At 42.4% G+C, this 26151-nt stretch overlaps 1 protein-coding gene across 4 annotated transcripts in view; it reads left to right on the top strand.

Moving 5' to 3' along the window:
• Positions 1 to 26151, top strand: part of GRIA1 (glutamate ionotropic receptor AMPA type subunit 1) — a 348888-nt gene that overhangs the window by 184033 nt on the left and 138704 nt on the right. For all 4 annotated transcript variants that reach the window (XM_059888222.1, XM_059888223.1, XM_002689318.7 and 1 more), the window contains 3 exon segments: positions 9791 to 10030; positions 13138 to 13322; positions 19322 to 19375. In XM_059888222.1, coding sequence (XP_059744205.1) covers positions 9791 to 10030; positions 13138 to 13322; positions 19322 to 19375 — 479 coding nt within the window.

Here is a 26151-nt window from a genome sequence, read left to right on the forward strand (position 1 = left end):
GGGAAGTAAATGATAGTGCTTAGACCAGGATTGGGTGCATAGTCAACACTCAACAAGGGACAGAACTATAATAATAAATAAGATGAAGAACAGTATTTTTCCCCAAGTAGGGACAGCCACCCAGAACAGATAGGTAGGGAGAAGTCTCCAGTACACCACCATCTTCAGGAGGTTCTAGCTGTGGCTGGTGGTGACCTTGACATCAGGTTTTGCATATTCCAAGCACATTTAAATTCTACAGACTTCAAAGTAGAGTCAGGCAGACAGACATCTTTTAGGAGACTTTTCTCTAGGTTAAAAGACCCTCAAGACCAAGTACCTTTCAGCAACAACAATCCATTATCCTACAGTGGTTCTTCGGTTAAGTGAGAGGCAAAGAGAACAGCACGTGTGTGTGTGTGTGTGTGTGTGATTACATGAACTATCTCCAAAAGATCTTCTGCCTATAATGGTTACCTGGTTTGCTATGTAAGGGTGAAAATGCCCTCATTTTGAATCCTTTAGAAAACCTAAGGGTTGAGTCATGTCATGGTTTGTAAATCTTGCCTAGGAAGCACTGGCTAAGGAGACTGACTGTTGCAGGTGGAATATATTAAGGGTGGCTGGGTTTTGGACACCAGCCTAGGAGAACATCTCTAATTCTCTATTGGCCCAAGATAACGGGGAGTGACAGAGGTCAGTGGGCTGAAGCAAGGGGAATTTGGACCAAGGGTGGGGCATAATGGATATTCCCCAAGTTCATGGTTGCTAGATGGTCATCTTTGGAGAAGGCAATGGCACCCCACTCCAGTATTCTTGCCTGGAAAATCCCATGGATGGAGGAGCCTGGTAGGCTGCAGTCCATGGGGTCGCTGAGGGTCGGACACAACTGAGCGACTTCACTTTCACTTTTCACTTTCATGCACTGGAGAAGGAAATGGCAACCCACTCCAGTGTTCTTGCCTGGAGAATCCCGGGGACAGGGGAGCCTGATGGGCTCTCATCTCTGGGGTCGCACAGAGTCGGACATGACTGAAGTGACTTAGCAGCAGCAGCAGATGGTCATCTTAATTTAGAAGACTGTGAAACAAAGCAATATAACCAAGCATGTATGGTTATTCCCTATCCAGCTGTATACATAACATTGAACATGCCAAGAAAAATCATAGAGTTTGAAAGGCTTCTACCTTTAAGAGAGTTTACACCTCAATTGTGAGTGAAAGATATACATACACAAAAAGTCATTTGATAATGCAAAGAAAAATAATAAGTCTACCTAATGTAAGAAATGCCATGGAAGCAAGATTAGGTCAATTGTCAAAAACAGTATCAAGTAGTATAAGTGAATGATATGCACTCATTCATTCAATCAGTCTTCATTCTGTCATTTACCAGAAATACTGTGTAGTCATTGTGTGATGCCCTCTAAGGACTGTAAAGAATAAAATGAGCTTTATGAAAGCAGAGGCATCATCTATCTTAGTCACCACTCTGTTGCACAGTGTCTAGCCCATAGGAAAGAGGCAACAGTGACTGAAACAGACAGACGTGGTGTTTAGATGATTGTGACACTTATGGAGCTCCTAATACGGTCTTAGGCTTTGGCTTGTATTATAAAATACTAGCAAATAGAAATGTAGTAGACATCAGTTGGTTTGATATGCCTGACATCCATCTTCTCTCTGTCCACAACACATTCATTGTCCTTTGGCTGATACCTTCTTAGTAAGTGAAGTGAGTGAAGTCGCTCAGTCGTGTCCGACTCTTTGCGACCCCGTGGACTGTAGCCCACCATGCTCCTCTGTCCATGGGATTTTCCAGGCAAGAGGACTGGAGTGGGGTGCCATTTCCTTCTCCAGAGGATATTTCCGACCCAGGGATCGAACCCAGGTCTCCTGCATTGTAAGCAAGATGCTTTACCATCTGAGCCACCAGAGAAGTCCTAGTATGGTTACCTTATCTTAGGAAGATAATTAACTAGTTTCTCTGCCTTCCCTTGACCAAGGGATGACTTCTACTCTGAAAAAGGCCCATCTGGAGCTGTGTGGAGCAGTGATTACAAATGGCTGAATCAACGGTGATATTCTGAAGACACCATCTATGAAATTCTCACACCCAGATTCCCCAATCTCCTGCAATTTCCATTGTCTGAAGTTCAGTCTTTGAGCTGGCGGTTCCCTCTCCTTTCTTCTTTTGTCTTCAGTTAGGATGCATTCATTTCTGTCCTTGCAATCAAAGAACTAAAACTAATAAAGCATGAGGGCTGCATAAAAATTGATAAGAGGCATGCGTTTCTGTGGACATTTAAGAGAGGGATGGACTACTACTACTTTTATAGACTACAGTTAGGAAAAGGGAAGCGTGAGAGCTTCATGGAAGAGGTGGCATTTAAGCTGGACCTTTAAAGATTGGAAAGAATTTGTAGAGGGAAACGGTAGAAGTCAGGAAGTCTGTAAAGTTTGGAACAAGAACATGAGCAAAGGCCAAGAACCTAAAGCAAGCCTAGAAACATCCAAGAGGAGAGTGTCTATACTCAAACCCCATGAACTCACTGGTCCATGCCTGTACCCCCATTACACTTAAGTCAGATTTCCTTTTCCCATTTTGCACTGGATCAGAACCAGCTTCGCTTCCATGGTATCTCTTCTCCATTGCCTTTATCTATAGGATGTTAGAGCTGAGGGCTCAGTTAAAATCAGACCTAGACTGTCTCTGGCAAGGTGATGTTCTAGAGCTGAACAGGTACCCGAGCCACACATGAAGTGCTGTGCACCTTAGGGGAGCATTAAGTTTGCTCAGAAAGTTACATATGGTCTCCTTCACCTCCATTTCTACTGCTTTCTCCTTTGGCCTGCACTGCATCTACCTTGGCCTTCTTTTTCTTTCTCAATTTCACCAATATTTTCCTGAACCTTATTATGAGCCTTTGAATTTCCTGTTCCTTCCACCTGAAACTGTTTCCCTGGCCCTCTGCCTGGCCAGCTCCTCCATATGATTCATCTTCTCAGCTCAAAGGTTACTGCCACAAACAGGGTCTCCTTCACCCTTTATATAAGTAGCCCCATCAGATACACTCCCATCACCTCATATTATTGCCTTCCTAACACTTATCAGATCCTAACGATCTTACTGACATGTACATCAACTCTCTCCCCTCTGTAGATCCTAAGCTCCATGATGGAAGGTTCTCAGTGTTGTATTGCCCTGGCACCCCACTGTCTGACATACACCATGAGCACAGTAAACATTTGTTGGAAGGGTGGACGAGTAGTTACATAGAAGAAAGATGGAAAGAAGGAAGAGAAAACCCCTGTCTGTAGAACTACACATCTTCAGGGAGCACAAATGTTTTATTAGAGGTACTCCACACACACACACACACACACACAGGCACACAACACTGATTTAGTAGACACTCCATTGTCCAGATGGGGAAAATGCAGCTCACAGAGGGAAAGGGGCTTGTTCATAGTCCCTGATTTGTTTTTCTGTGTTTACTTTTCCAGAACCAGGTCAGGCACCTGAAGAGCGTTCCCACAGAACCTACGATCTCTCCGTCTATTTGTCCTTCCCCTGCCCCTGGTTTCATATGTCAGCCCACAAGGTGAATCTAATTCCAGGACCAGTGAGCCCAGCCTGTAACCAATTCTTAGCCTCATATACCATGTCACATCTCATTGACTTTCAGTGCCTGGTAATTAATACTCATGTTTCATAATAAATACGCAAGTCTGAGCAGGGGAGGAGGCCTCCTCTTCTGCATCTCCCTCTGTTGCCCGGTCCCAACTGGGCCCCAGGGCCAAGGTGAAGAGAGGCTCTAGGAAGCTGAGAGGAACCCAAAGTCAAAGTATATGCAACACGGACACATGACTCAGGGGCTTAACACGGCTAGTCCTGGCAAGGCCCTTGGCAGTCTGGTCCCCCACCACCACCTCCAACTCTGGCACACCCGTCTCAGTTGTACTGGCTTTTCTGGACTTTCTCTAAGGCCCCTTCCTCTCTCTCACCTCATTGCCTTTGGATAAACTGGTCCCTCATCCTGGATATTGGCACAGGCACTTAGCACCATGACCCCCTGAAGTAAGTACTCAGTAAACACTGGCTATCATGATAGTTAACAATCATTTGTTCTATGTTTAATACTTATTACTTTCTCAAAATATCCTTTCTTTCCCTTAATTTAAAACTTACTGAACACTGATCTCCTGTCTAAGCTCTGAGTAGGCAGAAGACACACCTCTCTTGCATCATCACTGCTTCCCAGTTTCCTGGTGCTCAATAAATATTTGTTGACTCAACAAATGAACAATGAGGCTTTATCCAGTAAATGTCAGAGAAGCCCTAGACATGTCTCAGAATCCTAAATAATTGCTGTTTAAAGGAGATGAGGACAATTTATATCTATTATGGTAATTCAAGACATAGGATCATCAGATCTTGAATGTAAGCGAGTATAAGGGGATGGAGGGGCACTCTCATTGTCTGAAAGACAGAAATAAAGCACCTTCGATGTCACAAGGTTAGAGTCAGATCAAGAATGTCATTTCTACCCATAAGGATACGCTTATTCAAGGAGCACGATGAGTGTCTAAAAGTCCCTCCACACACACACACACACACACACACACACACACACTTTCCATCTCCCTCCCCCTGAATGGAGCCACCCTGTCACCTCATTAACCACCATTTACAATGAGGCTGCCACATTTTCAGGGACCGCAGCCAGGAGCCAAGGAGAAATGTCGGTGTGAGAGGCCTTAAATGAAGTGACAATAAAAAAGGAGTTGCTAATACCAGGAGATCCCTCCCTGGGAGAGAGCTGTCAGGAAGAGTGCCCAGGGCTGGGAGATTTATTGATACTAAGTGGATGGTGCCTTAACCAGAAGTGATTATCAAAGAGGTTTGAGCCGAGTGAGGATGGAATTGGACAGCCTGCGCTTTGCAGAGCAGGGGTTTTCCTGCCCTTGCCAGGGCTTGCCCTCCTACCTCCCCAAGAGGGAATTCCTGGCCTCGTTTTTACTAGTTCTGATTGTTGGCCGCATTCTGCTGCAGAATCTCTTGGAGGCAGGGACCTCGGAATCTGACACTCTCTCGGGGTTCCCTGAATGTGCGATGGCTTTTCTCTCTGCCAGGTCTTTGCTGCTGTTCTTCCTTCCACCTGCACTCTACTCTTGCCCCCCACACACACCCCTTCTTATGGCTGATCTCCGATTATCTTTCAGGGTCAAAGCTGGCACTTCTTCTTGGAAGCTTTCTCTGAGGTTCCCAAAGGCTGAGGTTGGGTGCCCCTGCCTGAACCCTGACCTCATCCCCTCCACAGCACTTACATGAAGTGTACTTACTAGTTCAGTCCTGGTCTTTCCCATTTTCCAGGCAACGGTCCTTGAGGTTGGACCTTGCTGATTTCACCACTGCAAGTCCACTGCCTAACATGGAGTCTCACGAGTGGTAGATGTGAAATGTTGAGAAGTGGGTGGATGGGCCGATGGACCAGTAGAAGAACAGATGTGTGTGTGTGTGTGCTCTGCATGATCCCCAGGGACCAGAGGGGGCTGAATTGAGCACCACCCAGTTTCATTTTGTTTTCATATCAATAGATCCTAATGCACTAATGCCTCTTGATCTGGCATCAGGGGAAGGCAAAGTGCTATAGGAGAGGATTTTCTAGAAACTGAAGCTGTCCTCTTTGCCATGACTGTCTCCTTCCAGTCTTATAGGAGGGAGGGAAGGGGTGTCATATCACAGAAGTCAAGAGTTCAAGCCTTGTGGTCTGACTGGTAGAGTTCAGATCTCAGTTTTGTCTTACCCTGATCTTGGACTTGCGCTTCCCAATTTGTAACCTAACTCACAGGATGAAAGAAATCATTGCCAGCGAATGTCTTTGCATGAGTCTGGTACTTCATAAGTGCTCAAACATCAGCTCTTAATTATTACTATCAGAGGCAGTATATTCACCATTGCTGTCTTAAATGGAGAATACATACATAGTCCTGCCTACTCAGATTCTCCATCAGCCTGAGAATCTGACCGACTAGTACACCGCAGGGTCCCCAGGCTGCTTTCCAAAGTTTCCATTTCTCCTCGGGCTCACTGTATCTAATGATACAGGGTCCACCTCTGGCCTGCTTTCTGACTGGCCTTCACTCATCTACTCTCTGAAAGTGAAAAATGTTAGTCGCTCAGTCATGCCTGATTCTTTGCAACCCCATGGACTGTAGCCCACCAGGCTCCTCTGTCCATGGTATTCTCCAGGCAAGAATACTGGAATGGTTTGCTATTTCTTTTTCCTAGGTAACTAACTCACGGATCACATTAAAAACTTAAATACAACTCAAGACTCTGAATGCATCTGGATTTAGTGCCAGGATTCTATTACAATGAGATTTAAGAACTCAGAACCTTTATCTGGTTTCTAGGTTTGAAAAACTGCACTGGAGTTTGCGAAAAGTTTAGCAAATAAACAAAGTATGCTCAATCGGTTAATATTTTTCAACTAATTTGACTAGAACGTAGACTGTAGGAGCCTGAAGGAACATTTATTATGAAGTCTGAAGCCACCAATTTACAGATGGGAGACTGAGACCCAGAGAGAGCCCGGGATTGGTCCAAGGTCACATAGCCCTGTCTTGTGATAAAAACCCCAAAGAGAATCCTCTAGGTTTCTGGCATCTAGTTTAGTACTTTTTCTACAAGACCAAGTTATCTCTTTTAATTGAATATTTAGTGTGACAGATTTAAGGAAATGCACTACAACCAATTATATTTCTGAACATTTAACCAATTATGCAGTGTCCCACAGGCCCTGGGCCTACAGAGTCTTAGCCTCAGTCTCTCGCTGTCCCATCCTCTGTTGCTGCTCAGGCTTAGTTGAAATAAGGAGCCAGATTGAAGATCAGATGCTGAACAAGTCTGGGGCCAGGGTCCACTTCGGTATATCCAGAAGGCTACCTCCAAGCCATGTCATTTTAGGGAGAAGTGGGCAAATGCACCCTCTTAGCCTTAGAGGATAATATATTCAGGTCAAGGGGGAAAAATGGACTTGTAAAAGGTAAAAATAGGAAGATAATTTGAGAAGGGAAAATATCCTGGCCTCTGTGAGTATAAAGATTCTATCATGCTTACCTGCACCCATTTCTTCCCTCCCATCTCATCCTTTCCTCTTCCACTTCTAAAGTTCCAGCAAGAAACAGTGGCCACAAGGTCCCTAGAGGCCCAAGGAAAGGTGCAAAACCACGTAGGTAACGCCAGGGAATGGACTGGAACATGAGATTTATATCCCACTGGATAATATTTCATTTCAGCAAGGAAAGAAGAGATCCTAAAAATACTGCAGAGAGCATATTATAATATTTTAATGGGGTTTATGTGCTCCTCATATACACTTCACCCAGTAAGATGGATTCTGCTTTTTGACAAATCTATATTTAACACGAGGAGAATAATATACAATGTATGCTTCCTGTTGGAGAGATCCGTATTTATGGAAGTCGTGATTCTGACAATCACAACAGACATTTAAAGACAGGGCCTATTGTCAGCTGCAAACAGACGGAGTGGCCTCATTAGGGCGAAAGAAAAAATAGTGTGAGCAGTAAAGGATAAATAGCTAATACAGGAGACATCAACCCAGAACAGAGGAGGAGGAAGAGGTCCAGGGTGACCCACCAACTCCTCCCATCCCTTACTGCAGGCATGTGACCCTCTCATCAGCACTCACCTACCATGTGCTGGGGATTATGCTGGCTTTGGGGCATAAATGAGACCCCTGTTTTTCGGGAATTAACGTTGACCTGAGCAGTCACAGATACATACAAGCAAAAAAAAAAAAGAAAAAGATAACTATTTCAAATAATAATCATTGAAGTATGAAAGATACGATGGGAGATGTGATAGAGATTTATAGAGGGTTGAGGGGAGGATGGAACAACCATCTAGAGGAGGTGATGAAGGAAGGCCAGTCCAGGCAGGAGAGATGTGAGCTGAGACATAACTGCTGAAAAGCAGTGAGCACTGCAAAGAGGTAAGGGAAGAGCACTGCAGGCGGAGAATCTAAAAAAAATCAGTCACTTTGCTGTGCACCTGAAACTAACACAACATTGAAAATCAACTACAGTCCAATACAAAATAAAAATTAAATTAAAAAACAGATACAAACACACAAAGGGCACCTGCCGGGTTTCCTTAGACAATATGCTGGGTTACACTGGAAGTTAAACAGATGACTTGTATGGCTCCAATACAGTCTTTAAGAGAAGATCTTGCAAGGGCATGAAGGGAAGATCTAGGAAGTAACTGATCTGAGACTTGGTAGGCAGCTGTGTCCTAGCAGCTAATAGCATTCTTCAGTTCAGCCTGACACAGTGCATCAATTACGTGTTAAAATGTTTTCACCAACAAAGGGCCCTGGGAGTTTGACAATAATCTGGATTTTTTGGAAGAGGATTCCTCTCAATCTTTTATGTGGCTACTATGTAGTATGAAACTGCAAAAGGAGGACAGGGTTTACATCATTTCCAAAATGTGTTTGCACAAAGAAGTCTTTCTTTTTTAAGGAGCACTTTGTGGTACTAATGTTTCATGGAACACATTTGGGTGATGTTCACGGAGCATAGTTTGAGAGCCCGTATACAAAGGCAATGTGGGGTCATGAAAGCAGGTGATATGGCCAAGAGAGCAGAGCATCTAAGAACATCAGCTTCTTCATCTTAAAATAAAACTGATAATACCAAAGTCACAGGGTTGTGATGAGAAATGAACAGCCTAACATATACGGCAAAGCACCCTAAAATACTGTCACTGTGATGAGAATAACTTGTCTGCCTCACCATCCATATTAGGACAGTAATCTGGGGGCACTGGGGTTAGCATTACAGTTGGGCACTTGACTGGGGCAAAGTCTAGGAACCCTGTATCACATATTAAAATGAAGTTTCATTGGTGAATAACCTGAACTTGGTCCCGTAATTTTCGCCTTTTTTACCGTTATAGTTTAACCAACAGTCTAACTGAATACCAACCAGTGTTGGTAACTTAACTGGCATCTTACAAAATGACTCCTGTGGGGATATTCACACAGCTAAGCTATTACTGTGGCTGATACACCAGGGGGCCTGAAAAATCAGCTGGTAGGATGTACAAACACGCGATGAACATTAGCAGAGAAATGTACACTGAAAGCTGAGGGTAGACTGGGAAAATCAACACTTGTTTTCTTAAACGTGCATCAGCAGCAAGCTGACAGACTTTCTTCCTGCGGCATCTTATTATGCTTTGCCTTGAAGTGATGGGCAGTGTCATAGAAAGATCGTTAGATTGGGTTCAAGATACCTGCCTAACTCAGATCTGGTCTATCTGAGATACCTTGGACATGTCCATTACCTTTCTAAGCCTTGGTTTCTCCCTTTAAAAACTGACCTAGTCATCCTTTTCCTATCTTAATAAGGTTGTTGTACAGATAATACGAAAGAACATACAGAACTGCATTGTATACATTTATAATGAATAACCATGACAACTCTTGGCATGGAAATGGCGCCTAATAAAGACTGGTTCAACAGATGGATGGGTGGGTTGGACAGATGAATGAGTGAATGGATACACAGATGGGTAAAAGAGACGGGCAGTTAGATAGGTTGGCAGGTTGAAAGGATGGAGGGATAGATTGCCTGAGTAAGTAGAAGGCTAGCTAGATAATAGAAGGATGATGAGTTAGATGGATAGGCTAATGGATGAAATAGTTTTAGAGCCACTGACAGCATGTTTGCAGCATCTTCCTCTATTCATTAATTTCTCTCTTCTCCTTTTCCAGTCTGTTCCCAGTTCTCTAAAGGAGTCTATGCCATCTTTGGGTTTTATGAACGGAGGACTGTCAACATGCTGACCTCCTTCTGCGGGGCCCTCCACGTCTGCTTCATTACACCAAGCTTTCCCGTTGACACATCCAACCAGTTTGTCCTCCAGCTGCGCCCCGAGCTGCAGGATGCCCTCATCAGTATCATCGACCATTACAAGTGGCAAAAATTTGTCTACATTTATGATGCTGACCGGGGTAAGCCAGGGGCTAGGGGAGGGAGACATTGAAGGGATGGAGAGAAAATTACCAGCAGGAAGAAGAATGGGGCCTCCCTGCTTTCTTGAAAGCAAGGAGGAATGATCCAGAAATGCTTTATGTCTGTGGACTGATTTTTCAGTAGCTAACCTGTAACTCACTGTGCAGAAACACATCCTTGGAGAGAATAACCTTTTAACGCACCATGTCACTCTACAGCTCTCAAAGCTTCCATTGTTCCTGAACGCAGACTCAACGTCCAAGGACCTTAGCTGACTGGTTCAGGGCTCAGGGCTCATGGCATGGCTTTGAGGAGCATATGGAGTCAGACCTGGATCTGAATTCTATGTTCCTTCTTCTCCAGCTGTCTGACTTTAGGCAAGCTCTCTCTGCCTCAATTTGATCACTTCTGTAATGGGAATAAAATTCTCTATTCCTTCATTTTTTCATCTCTGTAATGAAGATAAAGCCAGTCTCTATCTCATAAAATTGTGAGGACTGAATGACACAATAACTAGATGGGGCTTGTATGGTACCAACAACACAGTCAATGCACAGAGTCTTTTATACATGTTAACCTCTATCAGCATCATCACCAGCATCACCATCAGCCCTCCCAGGCCTTAATAATTCTGCCTCTACCTAAATTTCAAATTTTCCATTCCATTTTCTAAATATGTCCAGCATTTGTTTTTCTACTCTATATCTTGAATCAGAGGATTCTAGTTTCTGGGGAGCACTTCCCTTTTCAAATCTACATATGCAAATTATTCCTCTCTTTTGCAATGGAGAACACCACTTTCTCTATTTCCTGACCTTGTAAATGGAAACGCTCTTCTTTTCTCTAACTCCTGTGATGGTTGTATTATACGATATATCCTACCATCCCCTGCTATACTCAATGGTCCAAAAAGAACTTAACCATTATTGGTGTGAAGAAATAAGTGGATTGTACAAGGTCTGGGAAGTGAGGCATAGGAATTCCACCCTGTTTAAAAAGAGAGGCTTTATAGGAGCTTGCCTTTAGAGAGGCTTAGAAGATTTTTCAATAGAAGAGTGGCCGGCAAAATGTTTTTTCAGGAAGAGTTAAGCAGGCATTATTCAAGAAGAATTAGCTGGCAGGTGCGGCCAGAAGCATTCTATTTGCTTTGATTTTTCCCTTCTCTTTCCTTATTTTGATGATTTTCCTTCTCAGACAAGCAGGCATTATAAGGATGAACTGCAGAATGGCTATTTCAGGACAACTTTGCAGCATAAATAGGGCTTCCCTGGTGGCTCAGATGGTGAAGCATCTGCCTGCAATGTGGGAGACCTAGGTTCGATCCCTGGGTCAGGAAGATCCCCTGGAGAAGGAAATGGCAACCTACTCCAGTACTCTTGCCTGGAAAATTCCATGGAGGGAGGAGCCTGGTAGGCTACAGTCCATTGGGTTGCAAAGAGTCCAACAGGACTGAGCGACTTCACTTTTGCAGCGTAATGAGGCTTGAGGCCTAGAAGCAGCAAAGCCAGAAAAATCTCTTTCATTAGAGGATCGTCTCTGGAGCTTATCAGCAAAAAGCGCCCATACTCTTAAAGGGGCTCCACCTACCTCACAACTCTGAGCTCAGAGTTCTGCCATTTGCTAGCTGTGTGACCTTGAGCCAATGACCAAGTCTCTCTGAACCTCCATTTCCACATTTGTGAAACATGGGTAACAATGGTACCTATCTTACAGAATTAAGTGAATTGAAGACAGGAAAGCTAATGGAGCAATGGCAGACACATAATAAGCTTTCAGTAAATGTGAGGCTTAAGAACACCAACCTTGTACTTAAATAAAATAAATAAAGCAAGCAAAAAAGAAACAACAGAATCAATCTACAGATGATTCTTTATGCTGGGCACCATATTGGTCACTATCAGAGAGATGAGCAATGTTATATGGAGACAGAAATGATATATGTGCACAAGATAGATTAACAGTGCACAGGTAATATAATGATTTGTTGCAGGCAGATTTATGACCTCCCCTTTCTTCCCCAACAAAGACACCCATGCTCTAATTCCTGGAACCCCTGAATATGTTATGTTAAATGAAAAAGGCATAAAGGTTACAGACGGAATTCACATTGTTAATCAATTGACCTTAAAACAGACAGATTATCCTGGATTATTTGGGTGAGCTCAGTGAAATCACAAGGGTCCTTAAGCATGGGAGAGGCAGAAGGGTATCAGAGTATAACATGAGAGACTCAACTAGTCACTGAAGATGGAAGAGGCTATAAACCAAGGAAAGCAGGTATCCTCTAGAAGCAGAAAAAGCAATGAAAATTTCCCCTCCTAGAACCTCCAGAAAATAACACAACCCTGACAATAACTTGAACTTAGCCCAGTGAGATTCATTTCAAACATCTGACCTCTGGCAGTTTAACATGATAAATGTTTTTATTTGAAGCCACTAAATTTGCAATAATTTGTCACAGCTGCAGTAGGAAACTAATATCCTACCTATGTCCCAAAGATGAAACAAAACAGTATTAAGTCATGGATTCCTCTATCATTTAGCTGTAAATCAGAAGAGAGTAGCTTAATTCAGTACACGGTGATCGAATACCTACTGTATGAGAGGCAAAGTGCTAGGATTTGAGATATACTATATATTAGTAACTGTGGTTGACAGCTATCAGGTGCTGTTTAGATATCAGATCAACACACTTAATAAGCAGTTACTAAAGGCTGAATAGTAATCAATATTTATAAAACCCCTGCCATGTTTGAGACACTCTCATTCAATCCTCATGATGACACCGTGAAGTGGGCGTTATTAACATCACCATTTTACCACTGAAGACACTAAAGTTTCACAAAGTGAATTAATCCATTCAAGATCATTTAACCAAGTATATTGTAGCATTAGAACTGGAGCTTCAGATTACACTTTTAATCACTAACTCTACTGCCTCCTATGTTCTGCAAACAGAAACACAAAACAAACACAGAGCCTGCCCACCCCAGCTCAAACTGGCCTTGGAGCAAGCTGGAGCTGAGTTTAGTGGAGGAGTGGGGAAGGTGGGGGAAACTGCTGTGGATTCTGACTGCCACCTCTGTCCTACTCACCCCACCTCCAGGTCTGTCCGTCTTGCAGAAAGTCCTGGACACAGCTGCTGAGAAGAACTGGCAGGTGACAGCCGTGAACATTTTGACAACCACGGAGGAGGGTTACCGGATGCTCTTCCAGGACCTGGAGAAGAAAAAGGAGCGGCTGGTGGTGGTGGACTGTGAATCAGAACGCCTCAATGCTATCCTGGGCCAGGTAGTGAGCGCAGCGAAGGTGCCCTCAGGGTGGCTGTGGGGATGGTTCCAGGGGACCAGACTGACCTCTGGCCCTCTGAGTTACAAGGAGAGTTCTTGACTAGGTGAAACCACAGGCTGTTTCTCAAATCCTGTAACTGATACAATTTAACTCTGAAATGTTATGAGATAGTATGGAGTAGGAGCCATCACCTAGGGCTTCCCATAGTTCTCAGATCAGTTAACCAAAAACTTACCTCAAGTGCTTCCTTTTCTTGTTAAAAAGAAAAATGCATTGCACTTTATAGTTTGTGAAGTTTATCACATCCTTAGACCTGATTCCTGGGTTTGGCTCTGCATTCTGTCACCCACGGATCCAGCATTTGGTTTCTCGTCCATTTGGCCCACTGACCCATTTTGAGTCCAGGGAGGCTCTGAGCATCTCCCTTTACTCTTTCCTGAAACACACACACGTGTCTGAAAGATGAATTGATTGACTGTCCATTCTAAGAAATTACACCATAACCTCAACAGTCTTCAGCCAGATGTCTCTAAGTCATGGTTCCTCCTATTCTCAGAGGTAAAGCATGTGGCACTGGATAGATCACTTGTCTTTTTTAAATTACATCTGTGTATTCAGATGAGCTAGCAAGGAAGGAGATGCTGCAATTGTTTTTGAACAGTACTCTACAATTAAAGATGGCAGTTTTAGGTACTTGACAATAAGACAGCGCTTGTTAATAGTCCTCAAGACCCCTGGGGCACCCGCAGGGAATCTCAGAGTCAGCTCAGCACTTGTTCAGAGGCCTCAGCAATTGAACAGGAGAGATTCTGAAAGCTGGGGGTCCTTTGAGGCATTAACTCTGTGTTCTACTTTACAAAGTGTGAATCTGTGCCTCCCTCTCAGAGAGAAAAAGCAGCAAAAATTGTTCCCATTAAGATGGGAGTTTTTTGAGCCAGAGTCAGAGGACTGGAATTCTAGTTAGGTAAAGCAGAATAGCGGAGAAGGCAATGGCACCCCAACCAAGTACTCTTGCCTGGAAAATCCTATGGATGGAGGAGCCTGGTGGGCTACAGTCCATGGGGTCGCTGAGAGTCGGACACGACTGAGCGACTTCACTTTCACTTTTCACTTTCATGCATTGAAGAAGGAAACGGCAACCCACTCCAGTGTTCTTGCCTGGAGAATCCCAGCGACGGGGGAACCTGGTAGGCTGCCATCTATGGGGTTGCATAGAGTCAGACACGACTGAAGCGACTTAGCAGCAGCAGCAGCAAAGCAGAATAGAGTATTAATAATAGTTAAATGCAGAGACCCTGGAGCCAGATTCACATCCCCAGCTCTAATGTTCATTAGTTCTGAGACCCTGGGCCAGGTTTTTAATTTCTACATCTCAGGTTCCTGACCTCTAATATGGGCATAATAATAATAAAAATGGCTACCTTTAGAGAGCTCTTGTGAGGGTCAGAAGAATCTATGTATACAAGCACAGCACTTAAAATAGAGCCTGCCCCACTGAAAGTCATAAATGTAAAGATTTACATGTTTTTGCTATTCATAATGCCAACTGATACTGGTTTTGCTTTGTGTTTTTTTTTAGTTCAACTTTTTAAATTTTGAGATATAAGCTCATATGCATGTACAAGATATAATGCAGAGAGATCCCATGCACCACATGTCGGGTTATCCCAGTGATAACATCTCACAAAACTGTAGCAACTATAGTGCAATACCACAACCAGGAAATTGACATTGATACATTTCAGGTACAGGACATTTCCATCACCACAAAGATCTTCTGCGGTCATCCTGCTTCCCTCTCTCTCTCTCCTTTTCCCTTTCCCTAGGCACTCACTAATCTGTGGTCCATTTCTGTGATTTTCTTATTTTAAATGAGTGTGATATAAATGGAATTACATAGTATGTAACATTTTGGGTTTAGCTTTTTTCACTTGGCATAATTCCCTGGAGATTCATTCAAGTTGTTGTGGGTATGATACTGGCTTCTTGAGTCATTTCTTTTTTGGTGTAAGTGTACTCATCTGTAAAATAGGAATGAAGACCCCTGTTCTACAAAGCTGATAACAAGATTAGATGAAAGGTAGGCAAAGTGTTGGATGATAAACAGGTATTCTTAGCAGACTGAAGACTCCTACAGTAAAGATAAAGCTGTTGGTACTATTTTCTGAGTACTTACTTTATACCAAACACCATGCCAAGCCCTTTCCATGTATAATTCCACTTCATCCTCACATTCTCTCTATAAAACTGCTTCCATTAGCAACCTTATTTTATAAATGGAGAAACGAGGGATTACACTTGCCTGAGATTTCACAAGTAGCATGGAATGAAAGTAGGAAGTCAAATCCATCTTGGTCTAGCTACCATGCCAGACGTCTTAAAAACTCAATTGTCAGCATCTGCTGACTATAGCCATCCCCTCTGTCAAAGGAAAAACGTGTTTTGGAAGAAAGTAACTTGTTTTTTGAATATTTTATATTGTAGTATATTATCTTTTTTAATTATTGGACTCTTCTATTCTGAAAAGTAAAAACAAAATGCTGAAAGGATATTATAAGTTATGTGGTTTATCACTTGCATTTACACTTTACAGATGAGATGAATAATGGTCATATTTGTTGAATCATTTGTCTTGGGTTCAGACTAGTTAGTGACAAAGGATTTCCATCTTCCGATTTGCAGTCTGACATCTTGGCATCATCCTAGACTATCTCACACTCAAGAACTGGGATCTTTCCAGTCTAACACAAATGTTCTGCCTAATCTAAGGAGGAAGACAATGATTCCAAACTCCACATAGGGAATTAACTGCCTGTCACAGTCTCTAGTGCTCCACCTGGAATATCAGCTGTGTTAGGATTCTTGTTCTGTTTTCTTCCCTGCTGTATCCACAGTGCCTTGAACAGTGCCTGGCACCTAGCAGGTATTCAATAAATATTTTTTGAATGAATAGGAAGAATAAGGAATCAATGAATGCTCTAAGATCCTAAATGTGAGATGGGTCTAAATATCTACAGGTAGCCTTTGACTGGAAAAGAGCCTTTAAGCTGGAGGTAAGAGCAGGTAGGGAGGCCCAGAGGGCTTGTGGGAGCCAAGGTTCACAGAGGGCTTAAGAGGCCAAGTGGAGGATGTCAGTTGCTTACTGGAAGACAGTGATCTTTGGAAACCATTCTAAAGAGTCTGGGGGTTATTTTATAAACAGTGGAGAGCCAGTGAAGGTCTGTGAGCAAGGAACAGAGTTATCAAACTATAGTGTGTGTGTGTGTGTGTGTGTGTGTGAGTGTGCGTGTGCGTGTGTGTGTGTGTGTGCGCGCGTGTGCGTGTTTGTGTGTATGTGTTCGGTTGGTCAGTCGTGTCCGACTTTCTGGGGCCCCAGGTACTGTAGCCCGCCAGGACATTCTACCCATGGAATTTTCCAGGCAAGAACACTGGAGCAGGTTGCCATTTCCTACTCCAAGGAATCTTTCTAACCCAGGGATCAAACCTGCATCTCTTGGACTGGCAGGAAATTCATTAGATTATAATACTTTATCAGTGTATGGTATTTAATTATGTAATACAGTCATTAAGTTCAGAAGGAGTCAAAGATGGATGAGGGAGACTAGGACCAGCCCATCCATTCACTCTTATTGTCTTCAAAGTGCTTTTCATCTGTTGAAATCTTGTGCATTTATCTGTTTATATATTTACCATCTGGCTCCCTGCTAAATTGTCAGCTCAGCTCAATGAGGGCCTGGGGACCTTGCCTCACTTGTTCATAGCTTGTCCCTAGTACATAGCGTGGGGCTTGACATATGGTCCACGTTCAATACATATTTGTTGAGTGAATTAATTAATCATAGAGGCTTTACAGAGCAGTTGGGATTAGAGCTTAGCCATAAAGGTTACGAATAATCAAAGAGAACGGGAAAGGGCATGCCAGACACAAAGACTGTGAATTAAGGCAATCCAGTGAAAATGAGCTTTGAAGAGATGGGGTCAGTGAGGCAGTGGACTGCAAGTGTACATTACCTTTGTGTCAACTTTCTCAGTGAGGAACCTTTTATCTCTTTATCTCTTTAGTATTGCTCTTCTCCCAGTAAACTGTGGCCTCCAGCAGAGCAAGCACCATGCCTTTTCACTTTCCACTATATTCTCAGCACAGTGCTTGGTAGATAGTAAGCACTTAATATTTGTAAAAGGGAAAGGAGGTCATGAGGTGGGTAGGTGAGTAGATGGGTGGGAAGGTTGGTGTTTAGGTCCAACTATATGAAATTACTAATGTTTATTGGTCAAAAATCATTCCTTATTGTTTCTTATGTTTCAACCTGTAATTTCATCCTCCAGAGACTATTCTTATCCATTGCCCTAAGGCAGTGGGTTTCAATCTGTCTTTTGTTTGCTGTTTTGTGTTAATTTGAAGCTGAATAGGTTTCTGATAATGGTATCTCATTGTTGAAAGCGCAGCAAGCCATTTGACAAGAAAATGAAAAAGCAATGAAGAATTATTAATAAAACTATCATCCCAATAGTCTTTGAGCTCCATGGTCTGGAATTTCACATGCTAGCCACTATTTCAGAGCATTCATTGTATGCACTTGCATTTAATTATTCTTTCCATAAAAAAATGGGAGCTGCTATGCACATACATCCAATTAAGTAGATATCTGAATGTGGCTGTTAATAACCTTGAAAATTTATTCAGTTAGAAAAGAAGTCCAAATGCTTCTCCTATGTTTTATGCCTCCTTGTTACAGTGTGGGGCTGGTGGGGGGGGGGGGCGGACTGAGCAGGCTGTACCAACCTCATTTTGATGATTAAAAAGAAACAGATCAAGTTACCTTGCTGGCTGAGCTGGGGCTAAATCAAGGTCCACAGTCTTAGCTGCTCCCAGATGGGTAGTGCGTCTGGATGCCCAAGCAAATCTCTGGGTAGTTCTTTCTACAGATATTTTCCTGCCTAGAATGATTAGAGACAGCCTGTGCACATAAGATGGAGGGGTGTTTGGAGACCCTGGCTCTTATTTCAGGCATTATATGGAAAGGCTCACAATAGCCAGGTCCCTGTCCTAACACTAGAGATTTCCAGGTGGCGCAATGGTAAAGAATCCGCCTGCCAAGGCAGGAGATGCAGGTTCAATTCTTGGATTGGAAAGATCCCCTGCAGAAGTGGGGATGGCAACCTGCTCCAGTACTCTTGCCTAGGAAATCCATGGACAGAGGAGCCTGGTGGGCTATAGTCCATGGGGTCGCAAAGAGTTGGACACGACTGAGCATGCACAACACACAATGCAATGTCTTGACACTGTTAACATACTGCTGTGGGATCTGATATATCACGCCCCAACTCTGGGGCATGACTTCCCATCTGTACAGTGATTGGGGGATCAGATGATCCTGACATTCCCTCCCAGCTTCCGGCTTGTACTCAAACTGGAAGTTGCTCAGAAATGTCTGAATACCCAACTGGTTTAGGGAAGAAGGCACAAAGAAGGAACTGTATCTAAATGTGATCCATGCAAGGATGTGAAGTTCAAGAACTGGGGTGCAATCATCCAACTACCCATTTGACCATGCGTCCACTTCTCTGTCCACTCAAGCAGCAGATATTGTTATATCCAATACAACAGAAGATTCTCACTGTGTATAGAAAGAATCTCCATGAATGGAGAAGGCTTTATGGAAGAAGAAAAGAAGTGAGCATTTTAGCCAGGACCTTGGGGTTGTAATAACACTAATCCATCCCTGGAATCAGGGAAAAATGATTTTAAATCTTGTATCTGTACTTTATATCCGGGTAACCTCAGGGAGCTTATTTAACTTCTCTAAGCCTCCATCCCTATCTGTAAAATCGAGGATATCAGCAATGCCACCATCATTGGGTGGTTGTGATATTGTAGCTTGAATACTTAGGATAGGACAGGGCAGTCAGTACTCAATGTTCATTGCTATTATTATTGCAGGTGTAGCTTTAATTGTCAGTATGATTAATGCATGTATCCCCCGGGTTGTGTTTTATAGATTGTAAAGCTGGAGAAGAATGGCATTGGCTACCACTATATCCTTGCAAATCTGGTGAGTAGAGAACACTGCAAGCCCTCAACTGGTGGGGCCATGTTTGGGGCCTGGCTTGCTACTGTGGTCCCTGGCTGGTAGGAACTGCATGAGTGGGACTGGCAAATTTCGAGCTTCAGCTGTGCCCCTGCAAAACCCATAACACTTAAGGTGATTCTCTAAGCTTCCTTGTAAGAGATCACACTGGTGGGAAGGCCTTTATTAGTCATCACAATTCCACCTTTAATCGACTCTGCCACTTGGCAATAACAACAAAACCACATCTTTTAATGGACACAAGATGCTTTAACCTCACTGGTTTTGATTCTCTGTTTTGACATCAATGATAGTTTACTGTTTATAAATACAAATGTTTAAATGATAAGAACACTAGCACTGACAAGTCTTTAACCAGAAACAGTTTTATAGCTTGAACAATATTATGACAATTTAGTTTTTATTCTCTTTTTTATGTGGCATAGATAAGCTGTCTTTTAAAGAAAATTTTTACTTTCATTTTTATGTACTACAGTTATTTTTATTGGGTGCAGTTATTTTTCAGGGTAGGAAGACTTGACTCATAAGATAATTTTTGGTACACATTAAATTATTCCTAGTGACATGTATCATTATGAGTTTTCATTGTGGCCATCATTTTGGCAAGTCTATTTTGGCAAGTCCTGGGTCATGTTTTCTCATCTATCTTTCTAAATTATGAGGTTTGAGACTTTCAGTGTTTTGTTTTTTTTTTCCCCCAAAGTCAAATTTAATTTTACTTTGCATTTGTCTTATTTTTATTTTTTTTATTTATTTTTTTAGTTTATTTTTTTTAATTTTATTTTATTTTTAAACTTTACAATATTGTATTAGTTTTGCCAAATATCAAAATGAATCCACCACAGGTATACCTGTGCATTTGTCTTATTTTTAAAGAGCGTTATTAAGATGTAATTCACATGATGTAAAGCTCATCCATTTAAAGCACACAAGTCAATTCTCTTATGTATATTCACAGAATTATGAAACATCACCACAATCTCATTTTTAAACATCTCCATCATCCCCCAAAAGAAACCCCATACACATTAGCAGTTGCTCCCCATTTTCCCCCAAATTCCTCCAGTAATCTACTTTCTATCTCTATAGACTTGCCTATTCTAGATATTGGAATCACAGAATATCTGGTCCTTTCTGACTGGCTTCTTTCACTTAACATAATGTTTTCAAAATTCATCCATGTTGGTACCACGTATCAGTTCTTCATTCCTTTTTATTGCCAAGTAACATACCATTACACGGATGCATCCCATTTTGTGTATCCACACACCAGTTGATGGACACTTGAGTTGTTTTCATTTTTTGACTATTATGAATTCTGCTTCTACAAACATTTGTATACAAGTTTTTCTCTTGAGCACAAACCTAGGAGTGAAATCGCTGGGATACATGGTAACTCTATGTTTGATATTTTGAGGAATGTCAAAACTACTTTGTAAAGTGGTTGCATCTCCCAGCAAATTTTTAATAAATAACAAATTTTGCCATGTGGTAGTTTGAGCATGTCAGATTTCCTTAATGATACCTTTTTCTACAAAGTTTGCTTATTATCCTCGCCTTCTTTATGATTTTCTGTGTTTCCTTTAAGATGTGATTTTTTAGCTTTTTGCCCATAACAAATTATATCACCCAGTTTTAGCTACGTTATTCAATATTAATTGAATAAGAGGTTGATATTTTCCTACTTATCTTTAGAATAAGGATCACTAACAGAACAAAGGCACAGGATCTAGGTGTAGTAAAGGTCAAAGCGGTAGGACTGAAAAGTGGGACCAAAATATCTTGCCTGATTCTTAAGCTCTGTCTCTCTTTCTGACTGATCTCCAGCCTCAGACATATTCCTACCTGAACCATCTTGTCTTTCCCCTTGGAAACTTCCTAGCCTTGGCTGTCTTGGTATTTCATGGTCAGGACTAGAAATAAGGACTTATTAAGATAAGTTAATTAAGGTCTGGTTATTAATAAATAAATATGTTACTTTTCTCAGAGATACTTGCCTTTTAAATGGATGATAACTGTCCAGACACTTTTGGGGGAACCAAGAGTTGCATCCTCAAAAGCCATTTGCAAGGATTAAATTGTTGACTTTGTGATGGAAAAAAAACTCTTGACATCCCTTGAATCTCACTCAGATCCTTAGTCCTAGAAGGGACTGTGGAAGTCAGCTCTAAGTTTCATTTGCTTACAGGGAAACTTTGCTTATGGTCAAACCAGCAACAGGGAATGACTTGGCCAGGCTCACACCAGTCAGTGATAGAGCCAGGCCTGGCACCAGGGTTAGCAGGTCTATGCCTTTTCTACTATACCAGGACATCTCTCAGCATAGATCATGTGGGCACCCTGCTGCTTGAGAATACACAGAACAAGGGTGGGGGCATGCATAATCATCTCTCCAGGATAAGATAGAAATTACACATCAGTGACCTCAAAGCCACCCAAAGACCTCAGGTAATTACATTGCCAGCCTCCATCTGTTGCCAAGTGACCCCTTAGTCACAGCATCACCAAGTCAGCCCTTTGGGTTCTGCAGCCTTCTGATCTGCATTCTTTTTTCTCTCCCCTGACCTAATGAGCTCTCAAATTCTTACAACTGCCAGCTAATAGGATGCAAATTGCATATACCATCCAAATACAAAAGACTTGCATGTTCCAATAGATTAGTTGATAATTGGGCTTCAGATTACTAATTAATTCAGTTTGAAACATAGTGGAGTATGTGGTGTGTGTTTTTCTTCCCCCTTCAGAGGAATCATGCAATTTATAAGATGATAATTTTTAGAAATTCTGCCACATAATTAGCCTACTGCTGCATGGAACTGACCCCCTCCTTCAGCATGCTTGTGATTAGGGTGTAATTATAGAGTTAGAAACTAAGGGAGCTTTTGAAAGGTTTAACAAAGGAGGGAGCTACTTTTTATTTCAAGGTTGTTTCCGTCCCTGTCAGACTGTGTGAGCTTCAAAGAAGCCAACAGCGTCCCTGTAACAGGTCACTTTGGAGGGATGCTTTTCTGGGTTTGGAGGGCTACTGGAAGAGAAGACGGAAGGAGAACCCTGGGTCAGGGAGGAGAGCTTTATAACAGGGAGTCATTAAAAAAACAAAGAAATAAAAACCCTGCTTTTTGTCCAGACACCATCCTCGGCTAGCTTCTTTGTGATTTTGGGCAATTCGCCAGCACTCAGTTCCCTCACTGAGAATAATAGTTCCTATTCTATATGCTCATAGAGTCACTGGGGAAGGCCAGTATGTTGCTGAATGCCACCATGCCTAGAAAAAGTTAAATTGCTCTACATAGTGGGGAATCCTTGCTTCATATAGTCAATGTGCCCATCTGAACACACTCACATGTTGTATCTGTATGTATCAGATCAGATCAGATCAGTTGCTCAGTCGTGTCCGACTCTTTGCGACCCCATGAATCACAGCACGCCAGGCCTCCCTGTCCATCACCAACTCCCGGAGTTCACCCAGATTCACGTCAATCGAGTCAGTGATGCCATCCAGCCATCTCATCCTCTGTCGTCCCCTCCTCCTCTTGCCCCCAATCCCTCCCAGCATCAGAGTCTTTTCCAATGAGTCAACTCTTCACATGAGGTGGCCAAAGTACTGGAGTTTCAGCTTTAGCATCATTCCTTCCAAAGAAATCCCAGGGCTGATCTCCTTTAGAATGGACTGATTGGATCTCCTTATGTGCATGTATATGCCCATGCATATATATGCTGATACATGCATTCTTATTTTATATATGATAGGATAGATGTATATTTATATTTCCATAGTATTGGGATGGCCATAAAGTGAACTTGAGTGCATGCTCAGTCGCTCAGTCATGTCCAACTCTTTGCAACACTATGGACTGTAGCCCGCCAGGCTCCTTTGTCCATGGGATTTCCCAGGCAAGAATACTGGAGTGGGTTGCCACAGAAATTGGTGAACTGTACTGTTACTACTTAAAGAAGCTCCTGGGTCCTGGAATCCCCTGGAGGACCAAGCTCTCCTGTCTGGCTGTCAGTCCTCCTCCAAACCCAGCCCTGACTCAGCTTTCACTCACTACTCTGAGACTGTGATCAAAGCAGACAGTTACCAGCCGGGGCTCTCCAGTTATAGCTAGTTCTTATCTCTATAATGCATCAGCAGCAAATCTTAGAACAAGCTAGTGTTTCTCAAAAGAAAGATATGTGGACCCTTAGAATGCGTCTGCACAGACAGTTGGGGAAACACTGAGCTAATGATTAAATTTTTCAGTCCACTGGGACTGCAAACAAGAGTACTCACAACATGAGACAAATGATCAGATAATTAATATTGATGATTTGAGTTTCACTGAAATAAATAAGCACAACATTTAAAAATTCTTGCAGAGAAGTCAGCAAAAGAGACACAGATGTATAGAACAGTCTTTTGGACTCTGTGGGAGAGGGAGAGGGTGGGTTGATTTGGGAGAATGGCATTGAAACATGTATAATATCATATGTGAAACGAATCACCAGTCCAGGTTCAATGCATGATACAGGATGCTCGGGGCTGGTGCACTGGGATGACCCAGAGGGATGGTATGGGGAGGGAGGTGGGAGGGGGGTTCAGGATGGGGAGCACGTGTACACCCATGGCAGATGCATGTTGATGTATGGCAAAACCAATACAATATTGTAAAGTAATTAACCTCCAATTAAATAAAATTTTAAAAAATAAAAAAGAGAAAAAGTGCAATCCAATATACAGTAGGTACAGATTTTTTCAAATATTGTTTGATTCTGCTTATATGAGGTACCTAGAACAGACAAATTTGTAGAATCAGAAAGTACATTGGTAGATGTCAGAGATGAGGGAATAGGATGGGGAGGAGGAATGGGGAGCTGGTGTTTAATGGGGACAGTTTCAGTTTAGGAAGGTAAAAGATTCGGGAGATGGATGATGGACAGTTGCACAGCAATGTGAATGTACTTAGTGCCACTAAACTGCACAGTTAAATATGGTTAAAATAGTATGTTTTATATTATGTGACTTTTAACACAATAAAAAAAAAACTTTAAAGAAAAAAAACAAAAAAATAATAATAAAAGTTAAATAAACTCCATTTACACATATGAGAGACTGATTATGATACAATAATGTAGTGAAACAGGACTGAAAGGATTCTGGTCATTTCTTCCATCAGTAAAAATATTTTAAGCAAACTCAATATATTTTGGTTATCTGTTTGAAATTATATATGTGTAATACTTTGATTAGTAAATATAATGTGAAATAGACATACAAATGAAATAAAGATAAACAGAAGTTGTAAAAAAAAAAAAATGTTTTTGCAGAGAACTAGCACACCCCTGAGAATTTATAAAGGGTCCACCAGATCCCAGTTTGAGAAGCACTGAAATACTGAAGGTATTGGTTGTCTTTCAATGTGCAGCATTTGGTGCTGCCTAGGGCATTCATAACCCCCTCCAGTACTCTTGCCTGGCAAATCCCATGGACAGAGGAGCCTGGTAGGCTGCAGTCCATGGAGTCGCTAAGAGTCGGACACGACTAAGTGACTTCACTTTCACTTTTCACTTTCATGCACTGGAGAAGGCAATGGCAACCCACTCCAGTGTTCTTGCCTGGAGAATCCCAGAGACCAGGGAGCCTGGTGGGCTGCCGTTTCTGTGGTAGCACAAAGTCGGACATTACTGAAGTAACTTAGCAGCAGCAGCAGCAGCAGGGCATTCATGAGCTTCCCAGGTGGCTCAGATGGTAAAGTGTCTGCCAGCAGTGTGGGAGACCCAGGTGTGATCCCTGGGTCAGGAAAATCCCCTGGAGCAGGAAATGGCAACCCACTCCAGTACTCTTGCCTGGAAAATTCCATGGACAGAGGAGCCTGGTAGGCTACAGTCCATAAGGTCGCAAAGAGTTGGACACAACTGAGCGACTTCACTTTCACCTTTCAGGGCATTCATAACAATAATAATAACAGCAATTCCTCTCATTTTTACACTATGCTATAGCTGATGTGACATTTTGGCATACATCACATCCCACAGTACCCGTATGAAATAAGCAAGGTAGACTCTATCACCCCCATTTTACAGAAGAGAGAACTGAGGCTCCAAGATGTTACGTGACTGAGCTGCAGAGGAGGAAGGCAGTCACTACTGGTCAGTGGAGTTTGGCTCTCAGGAACCTGACAAAAACCAAGTGATGTGATCCTAAGAATAGGATGACCAGGCTAAACTTATGCCAAACCCCTGGAGCCACTGAACTAGACCGCCTTACACCCCTAATAAATAACTACAATGATAACAACAGCTATTCACTGAGTGATTGCTACAGTCCAAACACTGTAAGTGATTAACTATTAAGTCTTCATAATAGTCCTTGAGGTTGATAAAAACCCCATTTATCAAATGAAGAAACCAAGGTTCAGAAAGTAAGCTTTCTGGTCACTAAATTTATAAAGTTTTCCAGTTACTAAATTGATAAAGTCATGGAGCCAGGCTTCCCCTCCAGGACTACAGAACTCCCAAATTCATGTTCTTACACTGTGCCATATGACTGCTGAGCATGAGGAGGGGGGTCAGGTGCAGTGGGAGGACAGGCTCTTGACTAGAGGGCTTGAGTTTAAATCTTGCTACAATTGCAGCAATAGACCCGGAATTCAGACTCAAGCTCTCAAATCCCCATTTCATTTTCCACTGGACACTGATGGAATTTTATTATAATTATACAGTTGGTCTTTCACATCAATGGGTTCTATATCCATGGATTC

This window comes from Bos taurus, chromosome 7 (assembly GCF_002263795.3).
Source record: "Bos taurus isolate L1 Dominette 01449 registration number 42190680 breed Hereford chromosome 7, ARS-UCD2.0, whole genome shotgun sequence".
Classification (NCBI taxonomy): domain Eukaryota; kingdom Metazoa; phylum Chordata; class Mammalia; order Artiodactyla; family Bovidae; genus Bos; species Bos taurus.